Source organism: Podarcis raffonei, chromosome 5 (assembly GCF_027172205.1).
Source record: "Podarcis raffonei isolate rPodRaf1 chromosome 5, rPodRaf1.pri, whole genome shotgun sequence".
Taxonomy (NCBI): Eukaryota; Metazoa; Chordata; class Lepidosauria; order Squamata; family Lacertidae; genus Podarcis; species Podarcis raffonei.
This window is the reverse complement of record NC_070606.1, coordinates 10,530,285-10,558,152: the sequence shown is the minus strand read 5'-3', so window position 1 is coordinate 10,558,152 and position 27,868 is coordinate 10,530,285. Positions and strand designations below refer to the sequence as shown.

General features: G+C 42.0%; 1 protein-coding gene and 1 pseudogene across 2 annotated transcripts; one reads left to right on the top strand and one right to left on the bottom strand.

Annotated features, from left to right (window-relative positions):
* On the top strand, nucleotides 1-27,411 carry MAEA (macrophage erythroblast attacher, E3 ubiquitin ligase). Of its 2 annotated transcripts, XM_053387777.1 has the most exons (10): nucleotides 1-247; nucleotides 9,575-9,757; nucleotides 11,547-11,750; nucleotides 15,111-15,233; nucleotides 15,787-15,798; nucleotides 19,795-19,871; nucleotides 21,902-22,010; nucleotides 23,136-23,269; nucleotides 23,826-24,021; nucleotides 26,073-27,411. In XM_053387777.1, the coding sequence occupies exons 1-10, from the start codon at nucleotides 179-181 to the stop codon at nucleotides 26,166-26,168; spliced, it is 1,203 nt and encodes a 400-aa protein (XP_053243752.1). In that variant the 5' UTR covers nucleotides 1-178; the 3' UTR covers nucleotides 26,169-27,411. The 2 variants fall into 2 exon arrangements, with proteins under 2 accessions (XP_053243752.1, XP_053243753.1); XM_053387778.1 differs by lacking the exon at nucleotides 15,787-15,798 and having other exon boundaries at nucleotides 3-247.
* On the bottom strand, nucleotides 12,733-13,407 carry LOC128413619 (peptidyl-prolyl cis-trans isomerase-like 3; annotated as a pseudogene).
* Nucleotides 27,412-27,868: the final 457 nt, after the last annotated feature.

Here is a 27,868-nt window from a genome sequence, read left to right as displayed (position 1 = left end):
GTCTGTCATCCGAAGGCCGGAGGGGGGGAGGCGGAAGCGCTCTCTCTCCCAGGGTGCAGTTCGCGAGGGGGTACCGAAGGCTCCCTCAGGATTCTGTGAGGAGAAGGAGCAGCGCGGGCGGGCGGGCGGAGGCGGCGCCGTGGCGGCGGCGGCGGCGGCATTTGGTGCTCGGTCCAAGATGGCGGTGCAGGAGTCGGCCGCTCAGCTCTCGATGACTCTGAAGGTGCAGGAGTACCCCACGCTCAAGGTGGGTGGGCCGCTGTCCCCGGCGAGGCCCCGCTTCCTCCCAGGCCTCCGCTCCTTGCCTGGCGGGGGGAGACGCCTCCCGGCATTTCGCACCAACGCGGCCGGGGGCCTCCGAGGCGCTCCCGAGAGGAGCGGGGGAAAGGGGGGCCAGAGGGCGAGAGACGCCTCTCTTGTTATCGTGGGGGGGTGTATGTGTATTTACATATGCATGTGTGTGTGTGTACAAATATGTACGCACACTATATACACACACACACACTATACACAAAATATATACACTATATGCACACAAAATAGGTACATATATGTATATATATATGTGTGTGTGTGTATGCGTGTATGTATATATATATATGTATAAATATATATATACACAAATATGTACGCACACTATATACACACACACACTATATACACAAAATATATGTGTGTGTGTGTATACACACACACACACATACAGACACACACACATTGTATATTATATATATATATATGTGTGTGTGTGTGTGTATATATATATATATATATACACACAAATATGTACGCACACTATATATATACACACACATATATATAATATACAATGTGTGTGTCAGTATGTGTGTGTATACACACACACACACTATATACACAAAATATATACACTATATGCACACAAAATAGGTATATATATGTATATATATATGTGTGTGTGTGTGTTTATGTGTGTGTGTGTGTATGTATATATATATATATACATATAAAATATACAGTGTATATGTGTGTATGTATATACACAAGGGATGTGGGTGGCGCTGTGGGTTAAACCACAGAGCCTAGGACTTGCCGATCAGAAGGTTGGCGGTTCGAATCCCCATGACGGGGTGAGCTCCCGTTGCTCAGTCCCTGCTCCTGCCCACCTAGCAGTTCGAAAGCACGTCAAAGTACAAGTACATAAATAGGTACCGCTCCGGCGGGAAGGTAAAAGGCGTTTCCGTGCACTGCTCTGGTTCACCAGAAGGGGCTTAGTCATGCTGGCCACATGACCCAGAAGCTGTACGCTGGCTCCTTTGCTAATAAAGCGAGATGAGCACCGCAACCCCAGAGTTGGTCACGACTGGACCTAATGGTCAGGGGTCCCTTTACCTTTACTTATATACACACACATATAAACACACACATATGGTGAGAGACTTAATCTTCATTTTGTGTGTGTATGTGATGTGGCGAGAGGCTTTACCCATGCAGCCTTGTCTTTGCTATTTATCTTGCTAGGTTATCTTTAAAAAAAAAAAAAACACACACAAAACATCCGACATGGCTTCCACTTGAGTGCAGGAAGTTCCTGCAGTCAATTGAAAGCCGAGCCTTGGTTGTTGAACATTTCGGAAGCCGAAAAGGCTTACGTTTGACAACCGAGGTTTGAATATCCATTTCAAATTTTCACAGCATCATCTGAATTTGATGAAACAAAGAAGTGGGTATGGTGTCATTAGAGCACTGATGAGTCTGGCCCCCAAATCCCTAGATGACTTTCAGTGCTTTCATTACGATTAGGAGGAACATATGGCCATCCAGATGTTGGACTGCGGTTCCTGATGTTCCTTACCATAGGACACGCTTGCTAGAAGTTAAATCCTACAACATATGGAGGGTTACAGGGTCCCCATTGTTGATGTAGATGTAGTACCCCTACTCCTCACTTTAAACATTGAGCAGGATACCATGTTTGATAGTTGCCAAAAACTACCAGGAGGTCCAGAAGCATTAATAGGACTTTTATTTGCCTACACCAGGATGATGAATACTGTTTCAGTAACAAAATGCAGCTGGAAATCAGATTATGGAAAATTCCAAAATCCAAGTGTCACCACCTGCTCAATGAGCACCTTGTTTCCAAAGGCTTTATTTTTGACCAGCTAATGCTTGGAATAATCTTGAGGGTTCCATAGAGGCAGGGACAGACTAGAATAAGAATAGATATAAATTAGAGGGGGGAAATAAAAAGTTTGCTTCCAAGAGCATGTTTCTTGTGTTGATATACAGAAAGGGAGGCCAAGGGCTATCTGGGAAAAGCTCCTTAGAACTAAACTGATGCAGAAAAGAGGCAGATGATTCATTGGCATGGCATTTGTCTTAAAGCCTAAACGGAGGATCTTGATAACAAGGTACAAACATTTTAATGGAAGAGAGCTATTAATAAAAGGTGTAGCTCTTCCTAGTACACAATAGTGATGTCAAAAGTATGTTGGCTTGAGTCATAGTATAGTCATAAGGTGAGTAAATCAAATTGTATATTGTATATAGGAGCCTTATAGCTGGGATGGAAATAATTCCGTCATGATTAGTGATAGAAAATGAAAACTGGAAAGGCCTCTCACCTCTTTGGTATGTGTAGTAAAAATTGCACAATTGACTGGAAAAAACCAAACCTCGTTTTTCTCTTTGAACTTCTCATGTATTGATAATATCTTCTGTATGCTTTCCCTTCTGCACCTTTCCTCTTTTTTAAAACACATAGCTGAATCAACATGATCTCCTGCTTGAGCTTTACAAACTTTTTAAAATCCATGTCCATTAGGAACAAAAGGGAAATTGAAGAACTACAGCCCATTTTAAAGATATTAGTCATTGTGTTATAGCTCCAGAGGACATGTGTTTTTATTTCGTAGTGGGGTTATGAATGTTGAGTGAAGTCCATTTAAAACCAGGTATACTTATTTGTTTGTATAAGGCTTTTCTAAAATACCCCTTTTATTAAGGATTTTTAGTTGTATATTCCAGCTAATGAATTAAACATCAGAATTAATACACTTTTTTCAGTTCTTGCAGTGTTGGATCAGTGAGAACAGTTTAATGGTGATCCAACTTTTCAAGCCAAGTTGGCTGCAAGAGTACTTCAACATGGAACCCATGGGCTTGTCATATGCAAAGGGGGGGGGGCTGAGGCCAGAATTTGATAACCTCCCTGCAAGCCCTCATGGTGCTTTCCCAAAGCCAGCTAAGCAAGGTGTGGGATCTTTGGAAGGAAACGTGAGGCTCTGGCACAGTCCTAGAGCTCTTCCAACTTATTCCCAAAGCTGGGAAACTGCTAATTAGGCTTGGGAAGGAGGTGAGAGGGCTCTAACAGTGTCTTAGAGTCCTCTTGCGTCGTTCCCAAAGCCCAGAGCCTTGCTTACCTGGCTTTGGGAAGGCAGGACGAGGGCTGTGGGGTATGTGCCATATGTTGCCGAAAGCTGCATGCAGCCCTTGGACAGTTTGTTGGACTGCCCTGGTTTAAGCTGCTGTTTACATTTAAGGAAATGAACTCTGAACTATTCAAACCTGCTTACTTGGTGGTTATCATTGGTTACTGTTAGAATTGCTGTTTATATGGTTCAGATTTTCTATTGATTAATACCACCATTTATTTACAGTACTGTGCTATATTATACAGAACTATTCAGAAGTAAAAACAAAACACAATGGGATTGCTGAGTGTATATATGTGTGTGTATATACACACACATATATATATTTCCACTGATGCATTGCTTTTTTAGTTTTGCAAATAAAATGAAATCACAAAATGGTTTCCAGCATTAAAATAAGGCAACAAACATGATAAAATAATCAGACAATAGGTAATTCTTGTTAATTATACTTTACGGTTAGGTAGAAAAGGGCAAGGAGGAGTAAGTAGGCAGAAAGCAAAGCAATATCCTTTTCGTGGTCCATTCAGCAAGCAGCAGTTGAAACATCTCCGCTTTGGGCATTTTCTTTGAGCAGTCCACACATAAAGGAACTCAGTTCATTTTACATCTTTCCTGGTTTTTCATCTGTGTTGTCAGTTACCTGACTAATACAGTTCTAGTACGTTCGTCAATGCTCCTTAGGTTCCTATAGTGATCTCAGTTGATGACATGCTGCAGTATGTTCCAGAATCTCAAGAGGATTGTGTGAAACAAGTGAAGTGCCCAACAGTGTATAAAATGTAAAAGGTTTAGTGGTAATGATATATTGAAATTTAAAAATGTTACATATGTCTAGAAACTTAGTTTGATCTGTCTATCTGGAGCAGAAATTGGTGGTGGACAATCAGGCCTAGTGGTTTCAAGAAAGCAATGAAAGGAATACAATACTGTTCCCTTCTGACAAACCAGTTGTGTGGAGGGAAGCAAAACATTGTAGGTCATTGCACTCCCCCAAGCTGGTACCCAGCAATCTCTCTTCTTGATAGAAGTGGCATGAATGCTTGGAGCATTAGTCATACTTGGTCTGTAATTTTATTTACTTACATATAGCACTGATTTTATTGTCTTTGTAGATTTCCCTTTCTTGCTTATTTTATGTGTAAGTTTTACTTTATCTTTGATAATGGCAATATTTGTGATGCCATTTTTTGGATTTTTTTATGTAAAAAAAGATTAATCAAAGGAAATTCAGTTTTATTACCAGATATTTTGCTTCATGAGGGTGTCTTTTGGTGCAGGTTTATGGGTAGAATGCTGGATCTACATTTATTTGATCAAGCATGTCTTTATATGTAAGCTCTGGAAGCCAGCTTACATATAAAATAATGAAATACAATTAAATTAGTGCTGCTTATATCCCATCATCTGTGTAGTACTGCTCTGGAGTGGCACCACCCCATCCAGATGTTAGGTTGTTTTGTCTGATTCCCATCTCACCCAGTTGTTGAAAGTTGAGTAATTGATTGCCTTGTTCATCTCCTCCCCACCCCCGTTACATTATCAGTGGCAAAGATGTGTTCATGGGTGGATAATCTGTGGCCCTCCAGATGATGTTGAGCAGCATCCTGGGAGCCACACATTTTCATTCCCTGGTATAGTTGAATGAACCAAGTCTAGGAGACCCAAATTCACATCCTTGTTTGACAATAAATTCATTAGGTAATGTTGGGGCAGTAATCTTCTCATTCTCACCATACTGTTAGTATAAAATCACTTAGACAACTATGTATGTTGTTCTGAACTTCTTGGAGAATGGCTGAATAAAAAGTTAATAACATTTGTTATGCTTTTTAAAAATGAAATTTAGCAGTAACAGCTAGCAAATTTATTCAGGGTGTGTATATCATATAATTACTTTATCTTCGTTCCTATAATGTCAGTATTTTAAAACTATTTGAACTGTTAATGTCCATCCTTATGGCAAGGGAATCCTCTGCACTTTACTAATTGTATTCATATGTTGTGTGAATATTTTTATTCATACTGTGCACTCAGTGTTAGAAACTGAGATATGAAAGCTAGGAGCTAAATGGCACCTTAAACCTAGGTTATGGGTGCAACAATTGAATGTCTAGGCACCCTTTTTTATAACAAGAATACAAAGCTGAAAATGAATGAACTTCAGCTAAAATACTATGTTCGTTTTTTACGTGGTCTAGTCCTCATCTGAAGACTTCAAAAAGCAAGGTTATGCTTCCCCTGCCACCCGCCCGCCATATTCTTAAGGGGGTCCCTTCTGCAGTCTTCAGAGAGTGGCTGGAAGTGTGGAGGCAGCAAAAGGCCCTCCTTTCCTTCCACTCTGCAGAGAAGCCCTCGATTCTCCCCACACCCCCTTTCCTTCATATAAACAGTGCTTTTTCCCCCTTAAAAATGTTTAGGGATACTCTCATTTTCCCACTCATATTGAAATACTGCCCCTCAATGAGGCCAAACTTAGATTCATAAAATGTTAAGGGTATGCATTCCCCACATCCCCCCAGAAAAAAGCACTGCATATAAACGTATCTTTTTGGCACCACAATTAACACATAACAAAGGCCTGTGCAACTAATGGCAGAGACACCCACCTTGAGTGTCCAGTTCGCAAACCTAAGACTTAAGGGCCTTTCAATGATCTCACTCCAAAATTTGTTTTGATTTTAAGCATCACTATTTGACTCTGAGGTAGATAACACTTTAACATGCACTACTTAGACCATCATAACTAACTGGCTAGTATGTTTCAAATTAAAAGCACATCATACATTAAAAGTACATTAAACAAGGCAACTAAAACCTAAACAAAGCATGTTGGGTTTAAAAGAAAAGAAAGTGTTCAGGTTCCCAATCCATGCACGTTTTACTTGGGAGGAAGCCCCATTGAACTTGGTTGGGATTTACTTCTGAGTCACAGTGGCAATTTTAATCTGAAATCTTAGGCACAGTACTGCGCCCAGAGCTCAGAAACTGCTCACGTTTATGAAATTCCCTGTCGCAAAACGTGCCTAGGACAATGGGGAGTTTTGAACGCTGTGTGTGCTGCAGTATAATACTCTGATTAAGAAAAAATTATATTAAATAATTAACTAAAACAGCTTGCAGGGCTGATCCTATTCATTCTGTGATCCTATTACCGTCTTTTTCGCTCTATAAGAAGCACCAGACCACAAGATGCACCTAGTTTTTGGAGGAGGAAAACAAGAAAAAAAATATTCTGAATCTCAGAAGCCAGAACAGGAAGAGGGATCGCTGCGCAGTGAAAGCAATCCCTCTTGCTGTTCCGGCTTCTGGGATAGCTGCACAGCCTGCATTCACTCCATAACACACACACACATTTCCCCTTACTTTTTAGGAGGGAAAAAGTGAGTCTTACAGAGCAAAAAATACGGTACCTCATTTCCCATGGCAGCATAGTCTATTCTCTCTGTTCTCCAGATCCCACTGCCTTCAGATTGCATATGCTGCTCAGTGGGCTCCCTGCAGTTTAACCTCTACCTCGACAGAAGCATTTTAAGGGTGCACAGGTTCTGCCCAGCCTGTGTGAGGTCTTGTCTTAACAGCAGATAGAGAGAGGCTCAGCTACACCCATTGATATGAAACAATTGCATTGTGATGCAAAAATCATTGTACTGGGAAAATAGTGATGGTGCTACTTGCTGTTGGTTGTCTTGGCGTGTGGAGTATTTTTGAATCCTCTGGGATTTGCACTAAGGTGGATGTAAGACAGTTGGAACAGCTTATAGGTTTGTGTCGAGGAACTGAAAATCCTCTCTCCCATTTTTTGCTCAGCAGTGGTATTATGGTATTTTAATCCACTCTGAAAAGAATAATAGGGATTTTTAGATGGGTGACCTTGTGCAGTGGGTGAACATATGAGGAATAGTGTGCTCATAAGCCATTCTTCATGCTCCCACTGGCCATTCCCCTCTCCCATGGCCTTGTGTCTATGGGGGGGGGGAGCTCTGTGACAACATTGTACATGTGTAGGCTTCCTTTCACGCAGAGGCTGAATGCACAACCACCATAAGTAGAAGGCCAGCTGATGCCCTGGAGGGGCATGGCTTCTCTGTGCCATCCCATCCCATTTCCCCCTCAATATATAATGGTGCTTATCTGAAGCACTTATCTGAAGTGGCGCAAGGGACGCGGGTGGCGCTGTGGGTAAAACCTCAGTGCCTAGGGCTTGCCGATCGCATGGTCAGCGGTTCGAATCCCCGCGGCGGGGTGAGCTCCCGTCATTCGGTCCCAGCTCCTGCCCACCTAGCAGTTCGAAAGCACCCTTAAGTGCAAGTAGATAAATAGGTACCGCTTTATAGCGGGAAGGTAAACGGCGTTTCCGTGTGCTGCGCTGGTGCTGGCTCGCCAGAGCAGCTTCATCACGCTGGCCACGTGACCCGGAGGTGTCTCCGGACAGCGCTGGCCCCCGGCCTCTTAAGTGAGATGGGCGCACATCCCTAGAGTCGGACAGACTGGCCCGTACGGGCAGGGGTACCTTTACCTTTACCTTTTTATCTGAAGCATTATTCAAAAATCTGGCTAAAAGTTGATTATATAGGCCAATACTTGGTTACAACAACAACACTTTATTACGGTCGTAGACCAGCATAAGGAGGGAGGGGTTAGGTTTCTTACGTCTGCTGTGTTATACCTACAGGCAACTGTTTTATAACAGTTGGGGGAAAAGGTATTTGCTGGCGCTTCTGTAGTAGCATAATTGTTTGCGTAGTTCATACCGCTCCTCAGCTAGACAAATTTCTGAAGGCTGGGATTATTGAGTGACAAGGTCAAGACAAATACAAAGAATTCTTTAGAGTGTATTGGATTTCAGGAAGCAAATAAAGAATGGTCTGTATTGTTTTTCAAATATGAATGGATGGGAAGTTTATTAGTTTTCTATCAATGCACACATTTAAAAGATATATTAAATGTAAAAAATGTACTGTTTAATTGTGGTTTTATAGTTGCAGTTACCTATAATTTGAATCAAAACTTTGAATATAGAGCACTGAATTTATTTTCAAACACTATTAAATAAGAGGATTCCAAATTCTGATAAAATTATCACATCTTTTGTTCTAATATATCATAGTTGGGTCATAAGGGCAATACCTATGTTTTATCTACCTCGTCTCTATTTTTAGTATCCCTGCTAAGTAGCTCTAGGCTCTAAGCATTTAAGGTGCCCTGCACAATATGCTCCTGCAAAAGCTGCTGTACAAGCCTAGATGCTGATTGTGGTCCAACTTAATTTTGACTCTTATGCTCATGCCCATTTAATCATTTGGGGCATTTCATGTATAACTAGCAAACAAACCATTCCTGTGGATGTTTAGATAAAGTTATTGTAAATCTCCCATAAGTTCTGAGTGAAGGCAATAAATGTAAAGCATTTATAGCATTATAGCCTTTTGGGAGGAATTCAATTCCTGCCCCTGAGGCAGCATAGCAATGCATATAGCTTGAGGCAAAATCTGGTCCAGATGTGTGCTCACTGTGGTAGACCCACTTGATGTGCTGCAGGAGGCCTGCACTGTGGTTTTCACAAGAAGTCTTCATAAATGTTAGCATTTCATATGCTGAGGAACATAAACACCTAATTTAGACTCTATCAGAAGTAAGTGGAACACAAAATTTAAACTCGGATTGCAGCTTCTGGATTGGAAGGCAGCTTTACAGACATTTATATCTGCTTCATTAGATACTTGACCAAGACTGATCCAGCAAAGGATACTACATAGAACATATCAAATGCCTGAGTGCTTTAAGTACTTTGACATATTGAGTGAGACCTGCAGCTAGAGATACAGTGATTAGATCACCTTTATGGAGGGAGAGCCAACTGGGTTTTTTTTAAAAAATATTATTTTTAAAATTTTGAGAGTTTTCCACATAAGATACAGTAAACATCTCCAAGTAGGACTGGAAAACACACCTTAAAATCTATGGAAAGTTGTTTATCAGTGGAGACCAGGCTTCTCCATCTTGGAGTACGTGCTGTACATTGGGCAAAGGCTGGTGTAATGAGCTCAGTGGGCCAGTGGTGTGACTCAGTGGGCCAATGGATGCTTCCTGTCTTCCTAAATAGAAATAGAAAGCACAAGAGTTTTGATGTAAACACTGTTTTCTTCTGCTTAAAGGTGCCATACGAAACGCTGAACAAACGTTTCCGAGCTGCTCAGAAAAACATTGACCGAGAGACCAGCCACGTAACTATGGTTGTAGCAGAGCTGGAGAAGACGCTGAGCAGCTGCCCAGCTGTGGATTCTGTGGTTAGTCTCCTTGACGGAGTAGTTGAAAAACTCAGTGTTCTGAAAAGAAAGGTAAGTTGGGTGGCTTTGAAAGAGGATTGGACAAATTCGTGGAGAAGGAGAGGGCTCTCAGCTGCTACAAGCTACAATGGCTATGCTCTGCCTCTACAGTCAGAAGCAGCAAAGCTTCTGAATGCCAGTTTCTGGAAACCATGGGAAGATAAGACGTCTGTGAGAACAATGAAGTTCAGTAAAGAAGCCATAGCCCCGCGCAGCCTCTCCCAGCTGGAGAGGAAAAGCCCGCAAGAGCCGCAGGGATCTTGTGTGCTGCTTTTGGGGGCTTTTCCTGCCTGCCTTCCCCCTGCATTCGCTCCATAGGACGCACACACATTTCCCCTTCATTTTTGGAGGGGGGAAAGTGCGTCCTATAGAGCGAAAAATACGGTAACTTCTAAATGTTTGTTTAAAAAGGTTAATATTCTTCAGCCCCCAAATGACCTAACAAGGAGCTCAACGTAGAAGTAACATTCTGCAGAAAACATGAGGAGCAAACCAGGTTGGAAAAATGCAAATCCTTTTTGCACATAAAACCAAAATCATGTATTGGCTTTGCTTACCCCCACCCCAGCAGGGTGGAGAGCTTTTAAGATTTTAAGCCCTTCTGCCTGCTTACCAGGCTCTGGGGGGCTCCTGTGAGGTCTTGCAGGAGCCTTCCAGAGCCCATGTGATACCTTCCCAGAACCCAGTATGCAAGCCTGAGAGCTTTTAAGCTCTCGTCCTTCCATGTGCTTAATTTGTGTGATATCAGCTGGTTGGCCACCAAGCACTGAAGTTGCAGTCGTGCAAGTTAAATGTGTGCAGATTGTGAGTCGACTGTACATAGTGTTGCACAGGTTCTGGACCATAATTCAGCACAATTGTGGCTATAATTAAGCCCATTGATTTAAGTGAGGTGTGTCTACCTTTGTATTAGATTTAGATTATAAATTTTTGATGGGAACATTTCACAAGGTTCTGGCCCCACCAATATTTTAAATATACGTGTATGGTGACTGCAAAATAAGCACCGTGTGTTACTGAAAAGTCATGTTCTGCCCTTTGTCAGAAGCCTCAGCTTCCTTTGTTAAACAGTTGCATGTTCATGGTATGACAGTTGATTCCTCCAATATCTCCATTAACTACAAGGATGTTAACAAATAAGTGGTAAATGGTAATAATGGCTGTTTGTGTGTGTCCCATAGTCCTGGGTAGTATATGTTTCAGCTATACTGTGACTTGACTGCTGCTGTCAGGAGCTCGTCTTACTCTCGAGTAGGACCCTGGCAGAGACACATGCCCGACTGGCATGTTCTCTCCTTCCTGGTCGATTGTTCAGGAGCTTCAAAAGCTTTCTTCTGCCTGAACACCACAGCGACCGACACCAGCACACTTAGGGATCTGCAGAGTCTTCGCAGCTTGCGTAACAGACCTCAGCAACTCAGCATTTTGGCTAATCTACTTTATTTACATATAAACACACACGGAGCACTGCAACATGGCTCCCTCTCTCTCTCTAGCAGACAGCAAAGAGAAAAAGAACAAAGGACAATAGTCCCACTTCACAGTAACATCCTGTCTCCGTCACTTCCCACTCTGTGGAGTCAAAACATATACCGTCATGTGAAAGACAACAACCCCATGACTGCAATCATGGAGCAGGAATTCTAACGGTTGCCAGGGTGGGGTGAGGGTGTTGTATTTGATGTTGTCTTTCTTAGTAGGTTGTATATATTTTTCTACATTTACATGGTAGAAATGTGAAATGTGGAGTACAGACCTGTTCAGTGTAACTTCTGACTGAATGAGGGGTTTCTTGATATAGGCAGTGGAATCAATCCAGGCTGAAGACGAGAGTGCAAAACTATGCAAGCGCAGAATTGAGCATCTCAAGGAGCACAGCAGTGACCAACCAGCTGCTGCTAACATGTGGAAGAAAAAACGCATGGATCGTATGATGGTGGAGCATCTCTTGCGATGTGGCTATTACAATACAGCTGTAAAGCTGGCCAGGCAAAGTGGCATTGAGGTTGGTATTTGCTGTGATGAAGTACAAAAGGCTGCTTTATTTGGTACTGTCTGGAATCTAGATAGCTATCTGCTCCCTCCCGGCTACTTCCAGTTATTAGATTGTTATTACTACTGCTTATCTGGAAGACATCACTTTCCTTGAGAAATGAAAGGTTGTCGTGGAGACCTCAAAGGTAATCGTTCAGTGCTGGGGTGCCTGCTGTGTCTTTAAGGCTGGGAGTCTAGATCCTGATTTTGGGGGAGGGGGTGATGTTATGGAGGCAGCTTCCTGTCGGAGTCAGGCATGGTAAGCTACAAGGCGGAAGCAAACTCTCTATGTTCACTGCCTTGTGTTATTCCTGTATTGCTGGGGGTTGGACTAGATGATCCACAGGGTCGCTTCCAACTCTGCAATCCTGCGATCATGCCTCTTCTCTTCCCCCATTCTTCACTCCGTATTTGACCCTATGCCTGACGGGATCAGCTATCAAAAACCAAACATAACCAACAAATGGAAGACTACAGCATATCAAAGAGAGTACTAAGCTTGCGTCTTCCTCTCTGTCCTTCAGTTTCCAAGTACAGAAAGGCTTTATACTGGAGAGAAATTGTACATTTTCCTGGCTTGCAGTTTGAAACTGCAGCTCAGAAAGTATTTTCATATACCATTTTATGTACCGATGCTGTATCTGGCTATGTATCAGATATAAAATAGTAGCAGCTTCTTTCTTGGGCATTGGGAATTCTAAGAAACCAAAAAGAATCTGCAGTTTTGAAAGACTCATTCCTTTTTCCTTTTTTTTTTTAAGTGAACCCAGCTTTCTTAAATGTGTACAATTTCACACATCAAAAAGTGGCCTTTTGTCCTGTGAAATGTTGAAATTTGAAAAGCTTGGGAAGTCCATAATCCCAAGAGAAAATGCACAAGCTCCATCTGTCTTCAAAGACTCAGCAGCAGTTTTTCAAGCCGGTCCTTCAGAAATCTGCATTGGCATTTTTAGCTATTGAGCAGAAGAATTAGCATGAATTGTAACATCTTTAACATTATGTCATTAAGGGGGTGGAATGTATTCTCACTCACTGGCAATTTGATTACCTTCCCAAATAGTGTATTTCTTGTCCTTGTGGGGCTGTTTGTCATAGGTGATGAAGAATTGGGATCCATTTGTATTTGGACCATTATTTGCCATGGAAACAATTCCATGAACGAACACTGTGTTTTAAGTATTCACTCTATTCATCTTCAAATCTTAAGCCCCAAAAGCTCTTTCCTCCTTTTCTTTTAAACAAATTTTTAATGGTTTATATACAAATACAAGAACCATTCAACACTTATCCAGCAGTACATCTAATGGTGTGAGTTTTATCCATTGTCTCCAGATATACGCTTACAAATTCAACATTCAAACAAATTACTTAATGTAACCTCTCCACTGAGAATATTGAGTGGCTGGTACAAGGTCTTTATTTTGGTTATTAACATAGTTCTTCCTTTTCCAGAACCTGTTGGATCTTTGATCTGCACCATAAATCCTTTGATATTCCAGTGAAAAAATACAGCCATTGTTGTAGTTACTAGTGCAGACTGCCAGAAATTTTTCACAAGCCTTGGGTGCTTTTTCACAGAATAGCTCTCTTTTAATTTATCCCACATTGGTATGTAGGGTCACAGTCATCTTTGCTGACTAGGAATGCAGAGCATATCAGTCAGAAGGGGCAACACCATTTGAATCTTTCAGGATTTCACAGCTCTAAAAAGGTGCAGATGGGACTCCAGGCAGCCTTACCATTCCTTTGCTCCTCTTTGAAAGGCTCATTCTGCCATCTTGATTCAGTATGGAATCCAATTATAGCCACTTAGACAAAAACCTGCTTCTTGGTCTCAGGAATCATCATGCAAAAATTTGGTTTCAATATCATAAGAAGAGTCCAAATGCATAGAAAACAAACAAGTTTCCAAAATATACAGTGTATGTAAAAATTCTCATTGGCCTATACAGTGTCAAAAGCCCCAAGGATAAAGAAGGGGAAGAGTTGAAAAGTACTCTCAAAGAAGAGATCTCTAAACCTCATTACTGTTTTTCTTTAATTTTTCTTTAAGTAGTAACTATGTTACTGTACACGTATTAATAATTTGTTTGTTGCACCTGTAGTATCTTATACCTTAATTATTTCAAACCTTCTCCTACTGAAGACACTCTAGAGAATAATCCAAAGTCTTTAATCTTACGATTCACATGCTTCTAGTTTACAAAATTTCTGTTCTTTGGTGAACAGTTGTAGAATTGAGATTTTGTATGGTCCTCTAGACACAGGCCAGGACTTGAAGGTAAAGTGCCCAAAACTTGCCAGAAGCAGGGTTATTTTTTCATGCAATGAAAGGATGCTTTTGGCATTAAGAAATGCACATTGTATTGTGTAATTTGCAGTGCTTGACTTCAAATCATACATCTTTGCCTCTGTTTGTTCTTCTGTATAGGAAAGCAGACTAACTCATCATGTTTAATAGAGAGGCAGGGGTCCATTTTGTTTGGATACAGACACCTGTATGTTTGTATTGAATTCCAGTATTTTAAATCAGGTTATTTTAAAAAGGAAATACTTAAAAGCTTGGAACCAGAGCCCTGCACAACTAGTTCCATATGTTCAGGGAACTTTAGTTATGTTTCTTGAACAGAAGCCCCCCCCCCCCCGCCCCCCGTACATGGCAAACATTCTTTGACACTGAAGAAGTTTTGAAAAGCAGTTTGTGACAGATTATTGAGGCCTATTCCTCAAAGGGAAAAAGCTAAGATTCCCTAGACACATCCAAGCCCTTGAGTGTACTTAAAATAGCTCTTCAGATTTTGCCCAGTACAGTGGTACCTCGCAAGACGAATGCCTCGCAAGATGAAAAACTCGTAAGACGAAAGAGTTTTCCGTTTTTTGAGTCGCTTCACAAGATGAAGTTCCCTATGGGCTTGTTTCGCAAGACGAAAACGTCTTGCGAGTTCGTTTCCTTTTTCTTAAAGCCGCTAAGTACCGTTAATAGCCGCTAAGTACCGTGCTTCGCAAGACGATAAATCCGCAAGACGAAGAAACTCGCAGAACGAATTAATTTCGTCTTGTGAGGCACCACTGTATAAATGTTTTATTTTTTTATTTCATAGACATTGACTAGGATTTGGATAAAAATCTTTCTTCATTAAGGAAAAGGAGTTTGACTGTCCTTATGTTGGTGCTCTGCAAATCCCTCCCTTGTCCCCACAAAAAGGAAAAACCTCAATGTTTGGGTCATCTTGAAAAGCTTATTAGTTATCTTAACGAAAGCTGTATATCGTGTCATTCCCCTTGTCTCTCACTTTTTCTTTCTCTCTCCCACACTCCTATTTCTGTTTAGGATCTGGTAAATATTGAGATGTTCCTGACTGCCAAAGAAGTAGAAGAATCCTTGGAAAGACAAGAAACAATGACTTGCTTAGCTTGGTGTCATGATAACAAATCTAGGCTCAGGAAGATGAAGGTATGCAAACTGGATGATGCTTTAATTTAATGTAACCTTTATGGGTTGCAAAAAAAATTATGCCTGAATGAGCAGAGGTGAATGGATAAACAATAATCACTACCACCAGGAACTGTATTGGTTAAAAATGCATTTAATGTAATCTAGCTTGATTCTTAGAAGTTGTCCCATGTGGTGAAGCTGTATCATGGGCAAAATTTGTTTCCAGTTGATTAAAGTATACTTACTAAATTAGCTTTACCTAACAAAACAAATTTTATAAATCTTGTGTGTAAAAATAACTTGGGCAGGGATATGGAGAAGTACAGGGCTTACATAGCTACAATTTTGTATTCTACTGAACAGCGTTCTGTAAGCAAAGCTCAAGTTTTATAGTAGGAAAATTGAATTGGGTGCGAACAGATGTAATTTCATATTGGGGAAAGGTGCCTTTGGTAGAAGTTCGTTTCTGGGCAGCATAACCACATGCAGTTACATTTCCTTGCTTTAAAATAATTATAGTGCTTTAAAAAGTGTTGAGTGCACTTAACATAGGTAATCCTTGTTTTTACAGCATTCCTCTAAGGTAAGTCAACATTATCTACACATTGCAGATAGGCAAGCCACTGTCTACTTCAGCTCCCTAAGGCCACCTAAGGAGTTCTTGGCAGAGACGATGATTGAAACCAGGTACCTCTTGATCCATGGCTGTGTCTTAGCCAGAAGTGGTGTGTGTGGTGCTGCAGAGCCAGGATCCCAGTACCGGCATCCCTGTTGTTTACCTGGATGGGAATGTGGCGAGGCAGTTTTACCAGTGAGGCTGCTGGTGTTCACACACAGCCTCCACTCTGTCCCAGCACCATCTAGGTAAAAAGTAGCAATGCTAAGTTAGCAGGGCGGCTCTGCCCCACCACATGCTGGTGTGGTGTAAAGCAAACATTGATACTTGCCATGGTAAGTTCTTTTTCTGTAGAGGAGGAAAAGGATCCTGTGTGGGTTGTCACCGCCCACCTCTCCACTGGCAGAAAGTCAAATTTTTGAGGGGGTACACCTGGTGCACCCCCAGTCAATTCAACTTCCTGCTAGCTCCACTGAAGGTTGCTCTTGCCAGGAGCTCCAGGCAAAAGAGAGAAGGTGGGAACACCATTTTGAAAGGCGTTTTCCTTTGATCTTTTGTTTGCTTTGTTCCTGGGTCATCTTTCTACTCCTGCTCCTCTTCTGCCTGCCTCTTTTTTGCTCACTCCTGGCACCATTGATCTCTCCACTTCTTCCTTCGGGTATCCCTTTTCTTTGGCCTTCCAGGCCTACAGCCCTTGGAGGCTTCTGGACCTTCCATGGTGGGGAGAAGGTTTCAGAAAGGGGTGAAAAGCTACGGAAGGGTTTTTTTGCCCAGGAGGAGAGCTGGTTAGGAGGATGGAGCTCTCTGTGGACTCATCAGAAGAGTCATTGGGAACCTGGGCAGGGCAGACAATGGACATCGTAGCCTGGACCAAGGGCTCTGCCTCAACACCCTTGGCAGACAAGTAGCAGCCTTGGGCTCAGTGTTTAGGTCAGTAGGAGCCCCTCTGAGTTCCTTCTCCTTGGTCAAATGCTTCTTGGCAGTGCTGCTAATATTGCCCTGGGATCTTTGGATGAAGGGTGGTATACTACTACTACTCCTCCCACTACTAAAGTGCACAGGTTCCCCACCTAGGACCTCCATATGGTACTGAAGGTGCTCACTGGTCTCTCCCACCCCTTTGAGCACCTGCAGATGGTACCTCTGAAGTTCCTGAGCTGGAAGGCTCTCTTCCTAGTGGCTACCACCTCAGCCCGGCAGGTATTGGAGATTGCAGCCCTTTCGGCCCACAAGGAGTTATGTATTATTCCGAAGGAGTCTGCCATGCTGTGATTAGACCTTCATTCCAAAGGTTACCTCCAACCTCCAAAGGTCTCAAGAGGTGGTCCTCCCTTCCTTCTGCTCAAAGCCCAAGTCCGCTAGGGAGAAGGAATGATACTCTCTAGATGTGTGCAGGCCCATCAGGATCTGGTTCAGGTGCACAGTGGAATTCCACCTATCAGAATTCATGTTTGTTTCCGTCCAGTCCAGATCCAAGGGACACAAGGCCTCCCCAGCAATATTAGCATGATGGATAAAGGCCTGCATCACCAGGAGCTGTGAGGGGTTCCGGGAGCGGGGATGGGCTCCTTCGGGTATCACAGCCCATTTCCACCAGGGGCGCAACAGCCTCAGTGGTATTTCGGACCCAAGCCCCTCTGGGTGACATATACAGGGCAGCCACCTGGTTCTCACGTCCCACCTTCATGAGGCATTACTAGCTAAACATTTACAACTCAGCCAAGGCCTCCTTTGGGAAATGAGGGCTTCAGTAGGTGGTGAACACCATTACCCACAGTTACCCAGTCTGGTAATTGCTGAGATATCCCACACAGGATCCCCTCCTTCTACTAAAAGAAAAGTAAATGTTGGTACTTACCGTGTTAAGTTCCTGCTCTGTAGGGAGGAAGGGGATCCAGTCTTCCCAAGTGACCATTGTGGGGGGAGGCCATTGGACACAAAGAACTGAGGATTGACGGGGGTTTGGGGCCCCCACCAATGTTCAGGGGCCTCTTCTCTCTCTCTCTCTCCACCCCAGTTTTCCCTTCGCTTATTCTTTAGCCCATACCATTCTTCTCTTCTTCACCTGGGCTGCCTTACAAGAGCAGTGGACTCGTAATCTGACGAACCAGGTTCGCTTCCCTGCTCCTCCACATGCAGCTGCTGGGTGACCTGGGGCTAGTCACACCTCTTTGAAGTCTCTCAGCCTCACTCACCTCACAGAGTGTTTGTTGTGGGGGAGGAAGGGAAAGGAGAATGTTAGCCACTTTGAGACTCCTTCGGGTAGTGATAAAGCGGGATATCAAATCCAAACTCCTCCTCCTCCTCCTCTTCTTCTTCTTGGGACTGGGCCTCAGGAACAGAGTGGTATATCCCACTGTGGGACAGCTGAGTTCCTTTCTCCTAACAAGTTGTGTTCCTTTTCCTTCCTGTTCTGTTAAGTTGTTTAATTTTTGGCTATACAGTTACTTTCTTAAGCACGAATTGAACTGGTGAGGGGGTTTCCCCGCCCACCAGGCGTGCCCTCTCAAAAATGTGACTTCCTGCCAGTGGAGAAGTGGGCAGTGACAACCCACAAGGGATCCCCTTTCTCCCTCCAGAGAAGGAACTTACCGTGGTAAGTACCAACATTTGCCACACCAGCTCTTTGTTTTGCAAATTCTCGGTACAGTCTTAGTTGCATGCAGAAACCTTACTGCCCCAGGTCCTGTCGACTTGGGCAGTATAGGATTTCAGTGGCATACAATCGTTACGTAATATTTTATTGGAAAAGGTTTATTACAAGATAAGCAGAAGAAAGCAGAATATGAATGTGTAGTGTCCTTTAATTAGGGGGAGGGAACCTCTTTATAGTTCAGTATGGAGTTAGCTATAGTTCAGTTAACTATAAACTTGCAGGATATGTGATCCTGAAACTGTAACTTGCCACACTGGTGTGAAGGAGGAAAGCTGCCATAGCAGTACAGACATGTGATAATGTCTGGTGCAGTGCAAGTTGTAGCATTTATGCATAAATACACACATTGCAATGTGTTCCTTAACTCTTCCTTCCGCAACTTGGTGCCCTTCAGATGTTTTGTACTTCAACTCCTATCAGCTCCATACAGCATAGTCAGCAGATGGGGCTGGTACAGGTTGTAGTATCTGGAGGGTGTTAGGTTGGGGAAGGGTATTTTAACTCTGCCTTGATGTAAGCAGACTGCAGTTTTAAACTGAAATAAACTTTTAAAAAAGCACCCCACCCCCATTTACTGATATTTTAAAAACTTTAGTCACATGGATAATATTGCAGTGCAATTGATTAATGATTGTATATAAAAAGAGAACATTAGGATCAGTTTTAAGTGAAGGTTAGTTTTAATACAAGCCCTTCGCATTACAATGAAGAAATGTTAAGAGAACTTCAGTACGGAGTAATTTGATCTGTTATCACCAAGTACTGTAAACATTTAACCTGCGGATGACCTCAGTCCATCTACCCCCCCCCCCGATGAACAAATGCCTTTTGATTTTCTTTAAACTTTATTAAGTAGTGTGGAATAATAACTTATTCCTGTTCAAAGAGGTCTCACTGAAAGATGCAGGTCCTCCTATGCCTGATTGTTGCTTCTCAAAAAGTACGGCAGTTACGGCACAAAATTCAAATTTAAAATGCAGATAGGTAACACTGGCTAGAAATCAGACCTTAGTCATAGTAACAGGATTTTTAATAGCATTCAATTCTGAGGTGCAAACTCAACCTATATTATTATATTATATTATATTATATTATATTATATTATATTATATTATATTATATTGTAATTTAGTGGCACATCATTATTGACATAAACGCCAACAAATAGAACTGCATACACCTTAATCCTAAATATATTAACTCAAAACTTCTATTGATTTCAGTGTAACACAATGTAAAGTAAGTATGTCTAAGATCACGGGTTAAATATGGCCACATCTAAAACCCTTTCTTTTCTTTAATCTTAGAGCTGTCTGGAGTTCAGCCTAAGGATTCAGGAGTTCATTGAACTTATTCGACAGAACAAGAGACTGGATGCTGTCAGGTATGGAAATAGGATGTGCAGAATTTTGTACTGGTTATAATCCTCAATTTCTACATTCCAGTCATGAGTCTCATCCCACTAGGTTTCAGTGATGCCTATTAGACCATATTTGCTCAAAATAGTTTTGCTTGGTTCCTATACCCTGTGCGTTAATATAGTCATTCGCTCCAGCTGCTTCCTCCTTGTACTTTCCTGCCCTTTAGCAGGTTTCTGGAGCACAACCTCAGTTTCATGTGCGCCAGTGAAGCTATTATCCCCAGTACCAAGTGTTCCCGTCGACCAACTATTGTCCTCTTTCCCCACAGGATTTAGTTTCAAGCACTCCTGATCGGGTTTGTGAGACTCTTAGCAAACATATTCTTGCCAACCACTTTGAGGTGCAACACATCTCTTTCCAGAAATCCTTCCTTAAGGAAGCAGAGACGATGGTCCAAGAAGCTAAACTTTTCCAAATACTAGACATCTAGAAAGGCCTTTGCTGCATGATACGTTAAGACTTGCCATCATATTTTTCTGCTAGGGACAGTGTTGGTGTTAGTAGTGTTGTAGATGGTAGGATAATGTAAAGGCGATGAAGTAGAAATAAGCTACATCATAGAACATTATGTCAAAGAAGGTGTCAGATACTACACTTGAACACCATTGGACTAGTGATTAACTATCCCAAGTTACTCAAACTGTGATGAGGATCAATATTTTCCCCTTCTCAATTGTATCTCAGGTTGCAGATTGATTTAAATACGATAAAAGTAAACTGTGGGAACCATTGAGAATTGATCCAGTCTCTATCATCACTCTTCCCTCTTTGCCATTTGTTGGTGTTGTGCGATATAACCCTTGGAACTTTGATATGAATGTGTAGAGCTCAGTTTGCACGATGAGTCATCGAATCGGCACAATACAGTAGACTATTAGAAGGAACCATTAGAATATGTGACTTTTCTAGCTGCAAGCCAGCAGGTAAAATGAATTTGCTCAGATAACCTTAGCTAAACACCTATCAGGCCTCGTATTGAGGGAGTCCTGCTTTTTGGAGTTAGATAAACGACTCACTGTGTATTAGTGTAACTCGGTATTCTTAGATTTTGTGTGTTTTTTTCTTTAGACCATTTTAGAGCTGTTGTACAGCACCATTACTGCTTTGTCAAACTGACATGTTGTGTCTCTAAACTAATGCCTTAAAATACAGGCAACTCTCAGCTTACGTGGGGGTATGTTCCAGGGATAGTGTGTAAAAACCAAAACACGTTTTGTTCAATTGCAGTTGGGATTGCCAAAGTCTGTTTTCCCAGACACCCACCCTCTTTCTGCCCTCTTTTAACTTTTTTTTTAAAATGCCAATAAAGTCGAATGTGTGCAAGTTAAATGTGCCTATGTTGTGAGTTACCTGTATTCAGCAAATTTTTGTTTTTCTTACTCAACACCGTCTTATCCCAGGACAAGGGGTGCTGCAAGGAAGAAGACTGGCGACATACTAGCTGTGTTGGTCACACAGAATTAAAAGCAGAGGTTGTGAGATAATTGCATTGAACGGACCAGCTGATGTTCAGAGTGCCAGAACTCTTCTTCTGGTACCTGGTTGTTGCCACAACAGCAATTCTTGCTGTTCTGCAACAGCGGACTTGACAGCATGTTGGTCCTCATCAGCCCTAACACTGCTACATGAAAATCAAAAGTGTTTCCACGCCATTCTTGCTATGGTGGTGACATTGTAGATGAGGGGTGTACACACCCTTCAGTCTCTTCACAATGTTTAGCACTATATTTGCATCAGACACTCCCCAGGACTTGCAACAAAAATTGTGTTTTGATGGATGATCACGGCTTGTTGGATTCTCTTCTGGAATAAACTTTGTGCCTCAGAAATATAGTACTTTCATAGATAAGTGAGAAAACTTCCTGGGGTTGTAAGATTTGCTTCGAAAAATGTTTCTCTTTGCAGGTAAGGGTTGGTACTTCTTAAAAAGAACATAAAGCAAACATTGACATGCAAGGATGCAAGCAGAGTAATTTTGCGTTCTGAATTTCAGACATGCAAGGAAGCATTTCAGCCAGGCTGAAGGAAATCAACTGGACGAGGTACGACAGGTGATGGGAATGTTGGCCTTCCCTTCAGATACTCATATCTCTCCTTACAAGGTATGTGTCAATTTAATTAAGCTAAAAAGATGGGCAGAGGATTTCCCCCCCTTTTTTTGCAGTGTAAAAAGGTAAAGGTACCCCTGCCCGTATGGGCCAGTCTTGACAGACTCTAGGGTTGTGCGCTCATCTCACTCTATAGGCCGGGAGCCAGCGCTGTCTGCAGACACTTCCGGGTCACGTGGCCAGCGTGATGAAGCTACCCTGGCGAGGCAGAGCCGCACACGGAAACGCCGTTTACCTTCCCGCTAGTAAGCGGTCCCTATTTATCTACTTGCACCCGGGGGTGCTTTCGAACTGCTAGGTTGGCAGGCGCTGGGACCGAGCAACGGGAGCGCACCCCGCCGCGGGGATTCGAATCGCCGACCATGCGATCGGCAAGTCCTAGGAGCTGAGGTTTTACCCACAGCGCCACCCGCAGTGTACTAATGCCCTAATGCTTACTGACTCTAAATTGATGCCCATTATTAAACCACATTATTGATGCCCATTATTATTGCCCATTATTATTAAACCACATTATTGATGCCCATTATTAAACCACAGAGCCTAGGACTTGCCAATCAGAAGGTCGGCAGTTCGAATCCCCGCGACAGGGTGAGCTCCCGTTGCTCTGTCCCTGCTCCTGCCAACCTAGCAGTTCGAAAGCACCTCAAAGTGCAAGTAGATAAATAGGTACCGCTCCAGCAGGAAGGTAAACGGTGTTTCTGTGTGCTGCTCTGGTTCGCCAGAAGTGGCTTAGTCATGCTGGCCACATGACCCGGAAGCTGTACGCCGGCTCCCTCAGCCAATAAAGCGAGATGAGCGCCGCAACCCCAGAGTCGGTCACGACTGGACCTAATGGTCAGGGGTCCCTTTACCTTTATTAAATATTAAGGATTTCAAACATGCATTTAACCTGCTTGTTGCTATTGGCAAAATCTTCTGTTAATCTGCTTCTTGATATTGACAGCTGGGAACGGTTGTGATTCCCCGCTGGCCTATTTGAAAGTATTAAAACTGAGATGCACAAAAAAATTCCTGGTTCAACTGGTTGCAGTGCATAATTACATTCCCAATACTTTGAAACTATTGAAATATCACAGTCTGCCTTTTGCTTTTTGTGTCTCTGTCTTCCCCCCACAGGATCTTCTGGACCCTGCCCGGTGGAGGATGCTAATCCAGCAGTTTAGATATGATAACTACAGGCTGCATCAGCTGGGGAACAACTCTGTCTTTACTATAACACTCCAGGCCGGGCTTTCAGCTATAAAAACACCGTATCCTTCAGTGCATCACAGTGGGATGCTGAAACTTGGTCCTTAAAAAATCAGTTTTTTGTAGACTATCTGTTTCTTGAGCTGCGTTTGGCCAATTTATATCCAAATTTAAGACATATGTTTATGCCTTGAATACTTTTTTTTTAAAAAAAGAGCAGCCATCTTTCATTGTTTGTGTTCTCCAAAATGCAGATTGCATGACACACAGGATCTTAATCTTGATATAAATTGGGATTTTATGTAATTTTTTTTGTAATACCAGAATTCAGAAAAGACTTGTGCATTTTTACGCGCTTGGTAAAAAAAAATTGAGCAAGCCCTGAGCCATCTGGTGTCATGGCCGCTGTTTTAGTGAGCTGAAAATTTAACAGGTTCAGGAGGCTCAGAAGTATACAAAAACAAAACTGGTTGTCCTTGAAATCAACATCTGCACCTGCAGATCCACTTTCTTCATATAAGCCTAAAAGCCGTCTTCTGTAACAAATGAGTTCTCTGTTCGGTGTTTGTTATTCAAATATGTAATTTATCTATTGTCCTTTAACTCACTTTTAAATAGACAATGTTATAAAGAGGATGGCAGTTCCAAAAACCCTGACTGCCCTGTTTGTAGCAAATCCCTAAATAAGCTGGCTCAGCCTCTGCCAATGGCACATTGTGCCAACTCCCGACTAGTCTGCAAGATTTCAGGAGATGTGATGAATGAAAATAATCCTCCCATGATGCTTCCAAATGGATATGTGTATGGATACAATGTAAGTGTTTTTCCATAGATGTTTCAAACTATTGTGATATACTGTATGTAGCTTCCTAAAACAGATAATGGCGTTAAATTTGTTTGGAAATAATAATAATAATAATAATAATAATAATAATAATAATAATAATAATATATTTGTACCCCACCCATCTGGCTGGGTTTCCCCAGCCTCTCTGGGCAGCTTCCAACAAAGATTAAAAATCCATTAAAATATCACACATTAAAAACTTCCCTGAACAGGGCTGCCTTCAGATGTCTTCTAAATGTCAGGTAGTTGTTTATCTCATTGACATCTGATGGGAGGGCGTTCCACAGGGCGGGTGCCACTCCCGAGAAGGCCCTCTGCCTGGTTCCCTGTAGCTTTGCTTCTCGCAGTGAGGGAACTGCCAGAAGGCCCTCGGAGATGGACCTCAGTGTCCAGGCTGAACGATGGGGGTGGAGACGCTCCTTCAGGTATACAGGACCTCAGCCGTTTAGGGCTTTAAAGGTCAGCACCAACACTTTGAATTGTGCTCGGAAACATACTGGGAGCCAAGTTAGGAACTTACTGAACCTTCCAACTTTAACTTGTACAGCTTTCTGCTTTGCTGAATTCTACAAAAGCCTTCGATAATTTGCTTAGGCCTTTAGTTGAATTCATCAGAGGACAAAGCTTCAGAAAATTATCTTTGCGGGTTAATGTTAAAAAGTTTAAGACGCTCCGGATGAAATAACTTCTTAATTCTTGAATATGTTGAGCATAATAAAACATTTTGGCACTTTGGGAATTTATTCTCTCTGGGTTTTCTCCTGCATCTAGTTGTCTTTTTTGTTTTTGAGCACAGTAATGGGCCCGGAGACCTCAGACTCAATCTAGCCAACACTGAATGCTGTGATAGGGTGGTTTGTCTGCCTGGCTGAGTGGTTTTCATATGGGCTACAGGTGGTTACATTCCCCTTAAGGCAGGCATGGCCAAACTTGGCCCTCCAGCTGTTTTGGGACTACAATTCCCATCATCCCTGACCACTGGTCCTGTTAGCTAGGGATGATGGGAGTTGTAGTCCCAAAACAGCTGGAGGGCCAAGTTTGGCCATGCCTGCCTTAAGGGCTCACATGCAGTTTTGGTCTACTCTTTCTTTGTCACTAGAGGCATAAGTAGACTCCGTAGCTCAGAATACCTTTTATTAGCTTAAGCTGATGTGGACAAAGATAGCTTTGCTACAACTTTTGATACCTGTTAACCTCCTGTTTGGATTGCTGGAATGCATTGTACATGGGGATGCTTTTGAAGATGGTCCAGAAACTTCAGTTTGTCTTGCATCTTCAGTTGCTCCAACACAAAGCAGCAAGCAGCTGAGACAGATTGATAATGCTCATATACCAGTGCTTCACCAACTTCACCAGCTTTATAGTCCATTGTCAGGTCCAGTTCAAAGGGTTCTTATGAACCGTTTTAAGCTCTGATTGGCTTTGGTTGACAGTTTACCAGAAAGACCACCTTTTCCTACGTGCACCTATTCCAGAACTTAAAATAATCTTTCAATGCCCTTCCCTGGATTCCCATCAAAGGAAACTCAGCACCTGGAAACTCAGGACCTTTACAGTTATAGGGTGCCCTCCATGGAGAAACTTGCCTGGTGCCTACATTGTGGAGCCTTTTAAAAATATTCCCAGGCTTTTTAATATTTATATTTTATTGCTTTTTAGATTCTTACGCTAATGTTAACTTGTTGCAAATTTTTACATGCGTTTTATGCATTTCCCAGTCTTATTCTGTGTTAGCATGTCTCTTACTTGGTTTAAACCTTTAAACTACTCAATTAAACTTTATTAGGCAATATATAAATATTGTATATAATAATAAAAAAATCAGTCAAAATAGGATTACTAAAAGGCTGAACAGACATTGGCTAGTGTGTGTATATAGCAGTGTGGAGTCTTGGATTGTGTATAGCTGTTTCCAGCTCTTAAAACTTTGCAGTTAAGATAACAGAAACTGAAGAATGGATAAATGCTTTATTTCACTCTGGGACTATCATAATTAATCTCTCTTCTTTTTGTTTCAGTCTTTGCTTTCTGTTCGTCAAGATGATAAAGTAGTTTGCCCAAGAACCAAAGAAGTCTTCAACTTCTCACAAGCTGAGAAGGTCTACATTATGTAATTCCCTCGTACATACAATGAAGTGCCGCTGGAATTTGACATAATATATTTTGGCATGACTTGTAGAGAAAGATCTTGAGTGTGGCTAAGAGAGCTGGGGTGGGAATCAGATTGGTTGGTGGCATTTTTTATTGCGACCAAAGATCAATGAACAACAATATACACTCTTAGAAACTGAGGAAGTGTGACTAAAAGGTTGTACTTGGAGGGAACAAATATTGAATGTTTGGATTTTGTTACAGTAATTGGACTTTTCTCAAATAATCATCCAGCAAAAACTCAGCTCAAAAAATGGACAGTTTCACATGAGAAAAAAGTTACAGTGAACCTCAAAGGGCCATTTCACACTTCCAGACCTGTTTTCAACATCACCAATATGTGCCCATGTATGGAAGAACTTATTATTTGAAGGGGCCAAATATGCAAAACTGTGATACATGCACCAGGGAACTGGGGCCAGTCACGGCCTCTGAATGTGTGTCGACCTTGTGGCCTCAAGTGTGTGCACGCACACACGTGCATCTCCCCTTCAAATGTGGTTGTCAGCATGAGACACATAAACTGGAAATAGATTTGCAATGTCAAAAGTGTGATGTAGGTCTGTGTGCTTCCTTTTTCTGTGTTAGCAATTGGCTAAGACCCTTTTGTTTGAAATCCTCTTCCATTCTGCCTTTGAAATGATCCCATAGGCCATAGTAGATGCTTGACGGCAACACTAACACAAGGCTGATTTAACTGGATCAGTTAGGAGTTCTTTGAAAAGTACTGCAAGGGTTTATTCTCTTCCAAAAACCCTCCACGCATTGACCATCTTGGGAAGACTGCATAAATACGAAGTAACTGAAAACATTACAGGCACAATGCACTGCTTGTATGTCTGTCCTTCTTCCAGTTGACCATAGTGTTAAAATTCTTCATTTATTAGTTACTATGTGCATAGGATTCAATATCAAACCATTAGTGCTACTGCCTTATTTCTTACTTTGAGAATGTACTCACATAAAGATCAGCTGGTAACCTTAAGTGTTGGGCAAATTTTGAAGATGCCTTGCAGGATTAATTATGTAATTTTAGGGTATTCATTACACAAGAGATTAGTTCAGTTTTAACAGCTGCAAATCACATCCTTATCACTCTCCAAATAAAACCATTGTAGTTGGAAAAAACCATATGGTAGAAGTTTGTATTTAGCATTTATTTTTGCATGTTGATGTTGATTAGCTAATAAAGACTGTAAACACAAACCCTTTTATAATCATTGTTTCTTTTCCTTAGTTGACAGTGGAGTGTTAATTTGTTCTTGAAACTAGGAATTGGTGCGGGGAGTTAACCTTCACTACTAAAATGGTCACATTACAGATATTTTACCTAATACTGCTGACAACTCAGTATTTTCTGGATACTTGTCTGATTATTGGATTATACAGATACTGTATTTTTGAAAACTGAACAGCTATCAATACTGCTGCTCTCCAGAAATGTTGGATAACAACTCACATCATCTCCAGCTGGCATGGGAACCACAGTCTTAACACAATGGAGAACATCAAGGACAGGAAAGTCTGGTTTAACTATCCTGCAAACAATGATGAGTCAACACAAGAGGATTTCTCTAGCGCTGCGATAAGGCAATATAGGGCCAGTACAACGTGAGGTTTCATTGCTGGTCCAGGCACCCCATTCTTCCCATTGGGATTTGGG

What these genes read in the sequence shown, in the direction of transcription:
- MAEA (XM_053387777.1), top strand. Translation starts at nt 179, where the DNA reads ATGGCGGTGCAGGAGTCGGCCGCTCAGCTCTCGATGACTCTGAAGGTG. An exon ending in TCAGTGTTCTGAAAAGAAAG is followed by an intron (nt 9,758 to 11,546) that starts GTAAGTTGGGTG and finishes TTCTTGATATAG; the next exon opens with GCAGTGGAATCAATCCAGGC. An exon ending in CTCATATCTCTCCTTACAAG is followed by an intron (nt 22,011 to 23,135) that starts GTATGTGTCAAT and finishes TTCCCCCCACAG; the next exon opens with GATCTTCTGGACCCTGCCCG.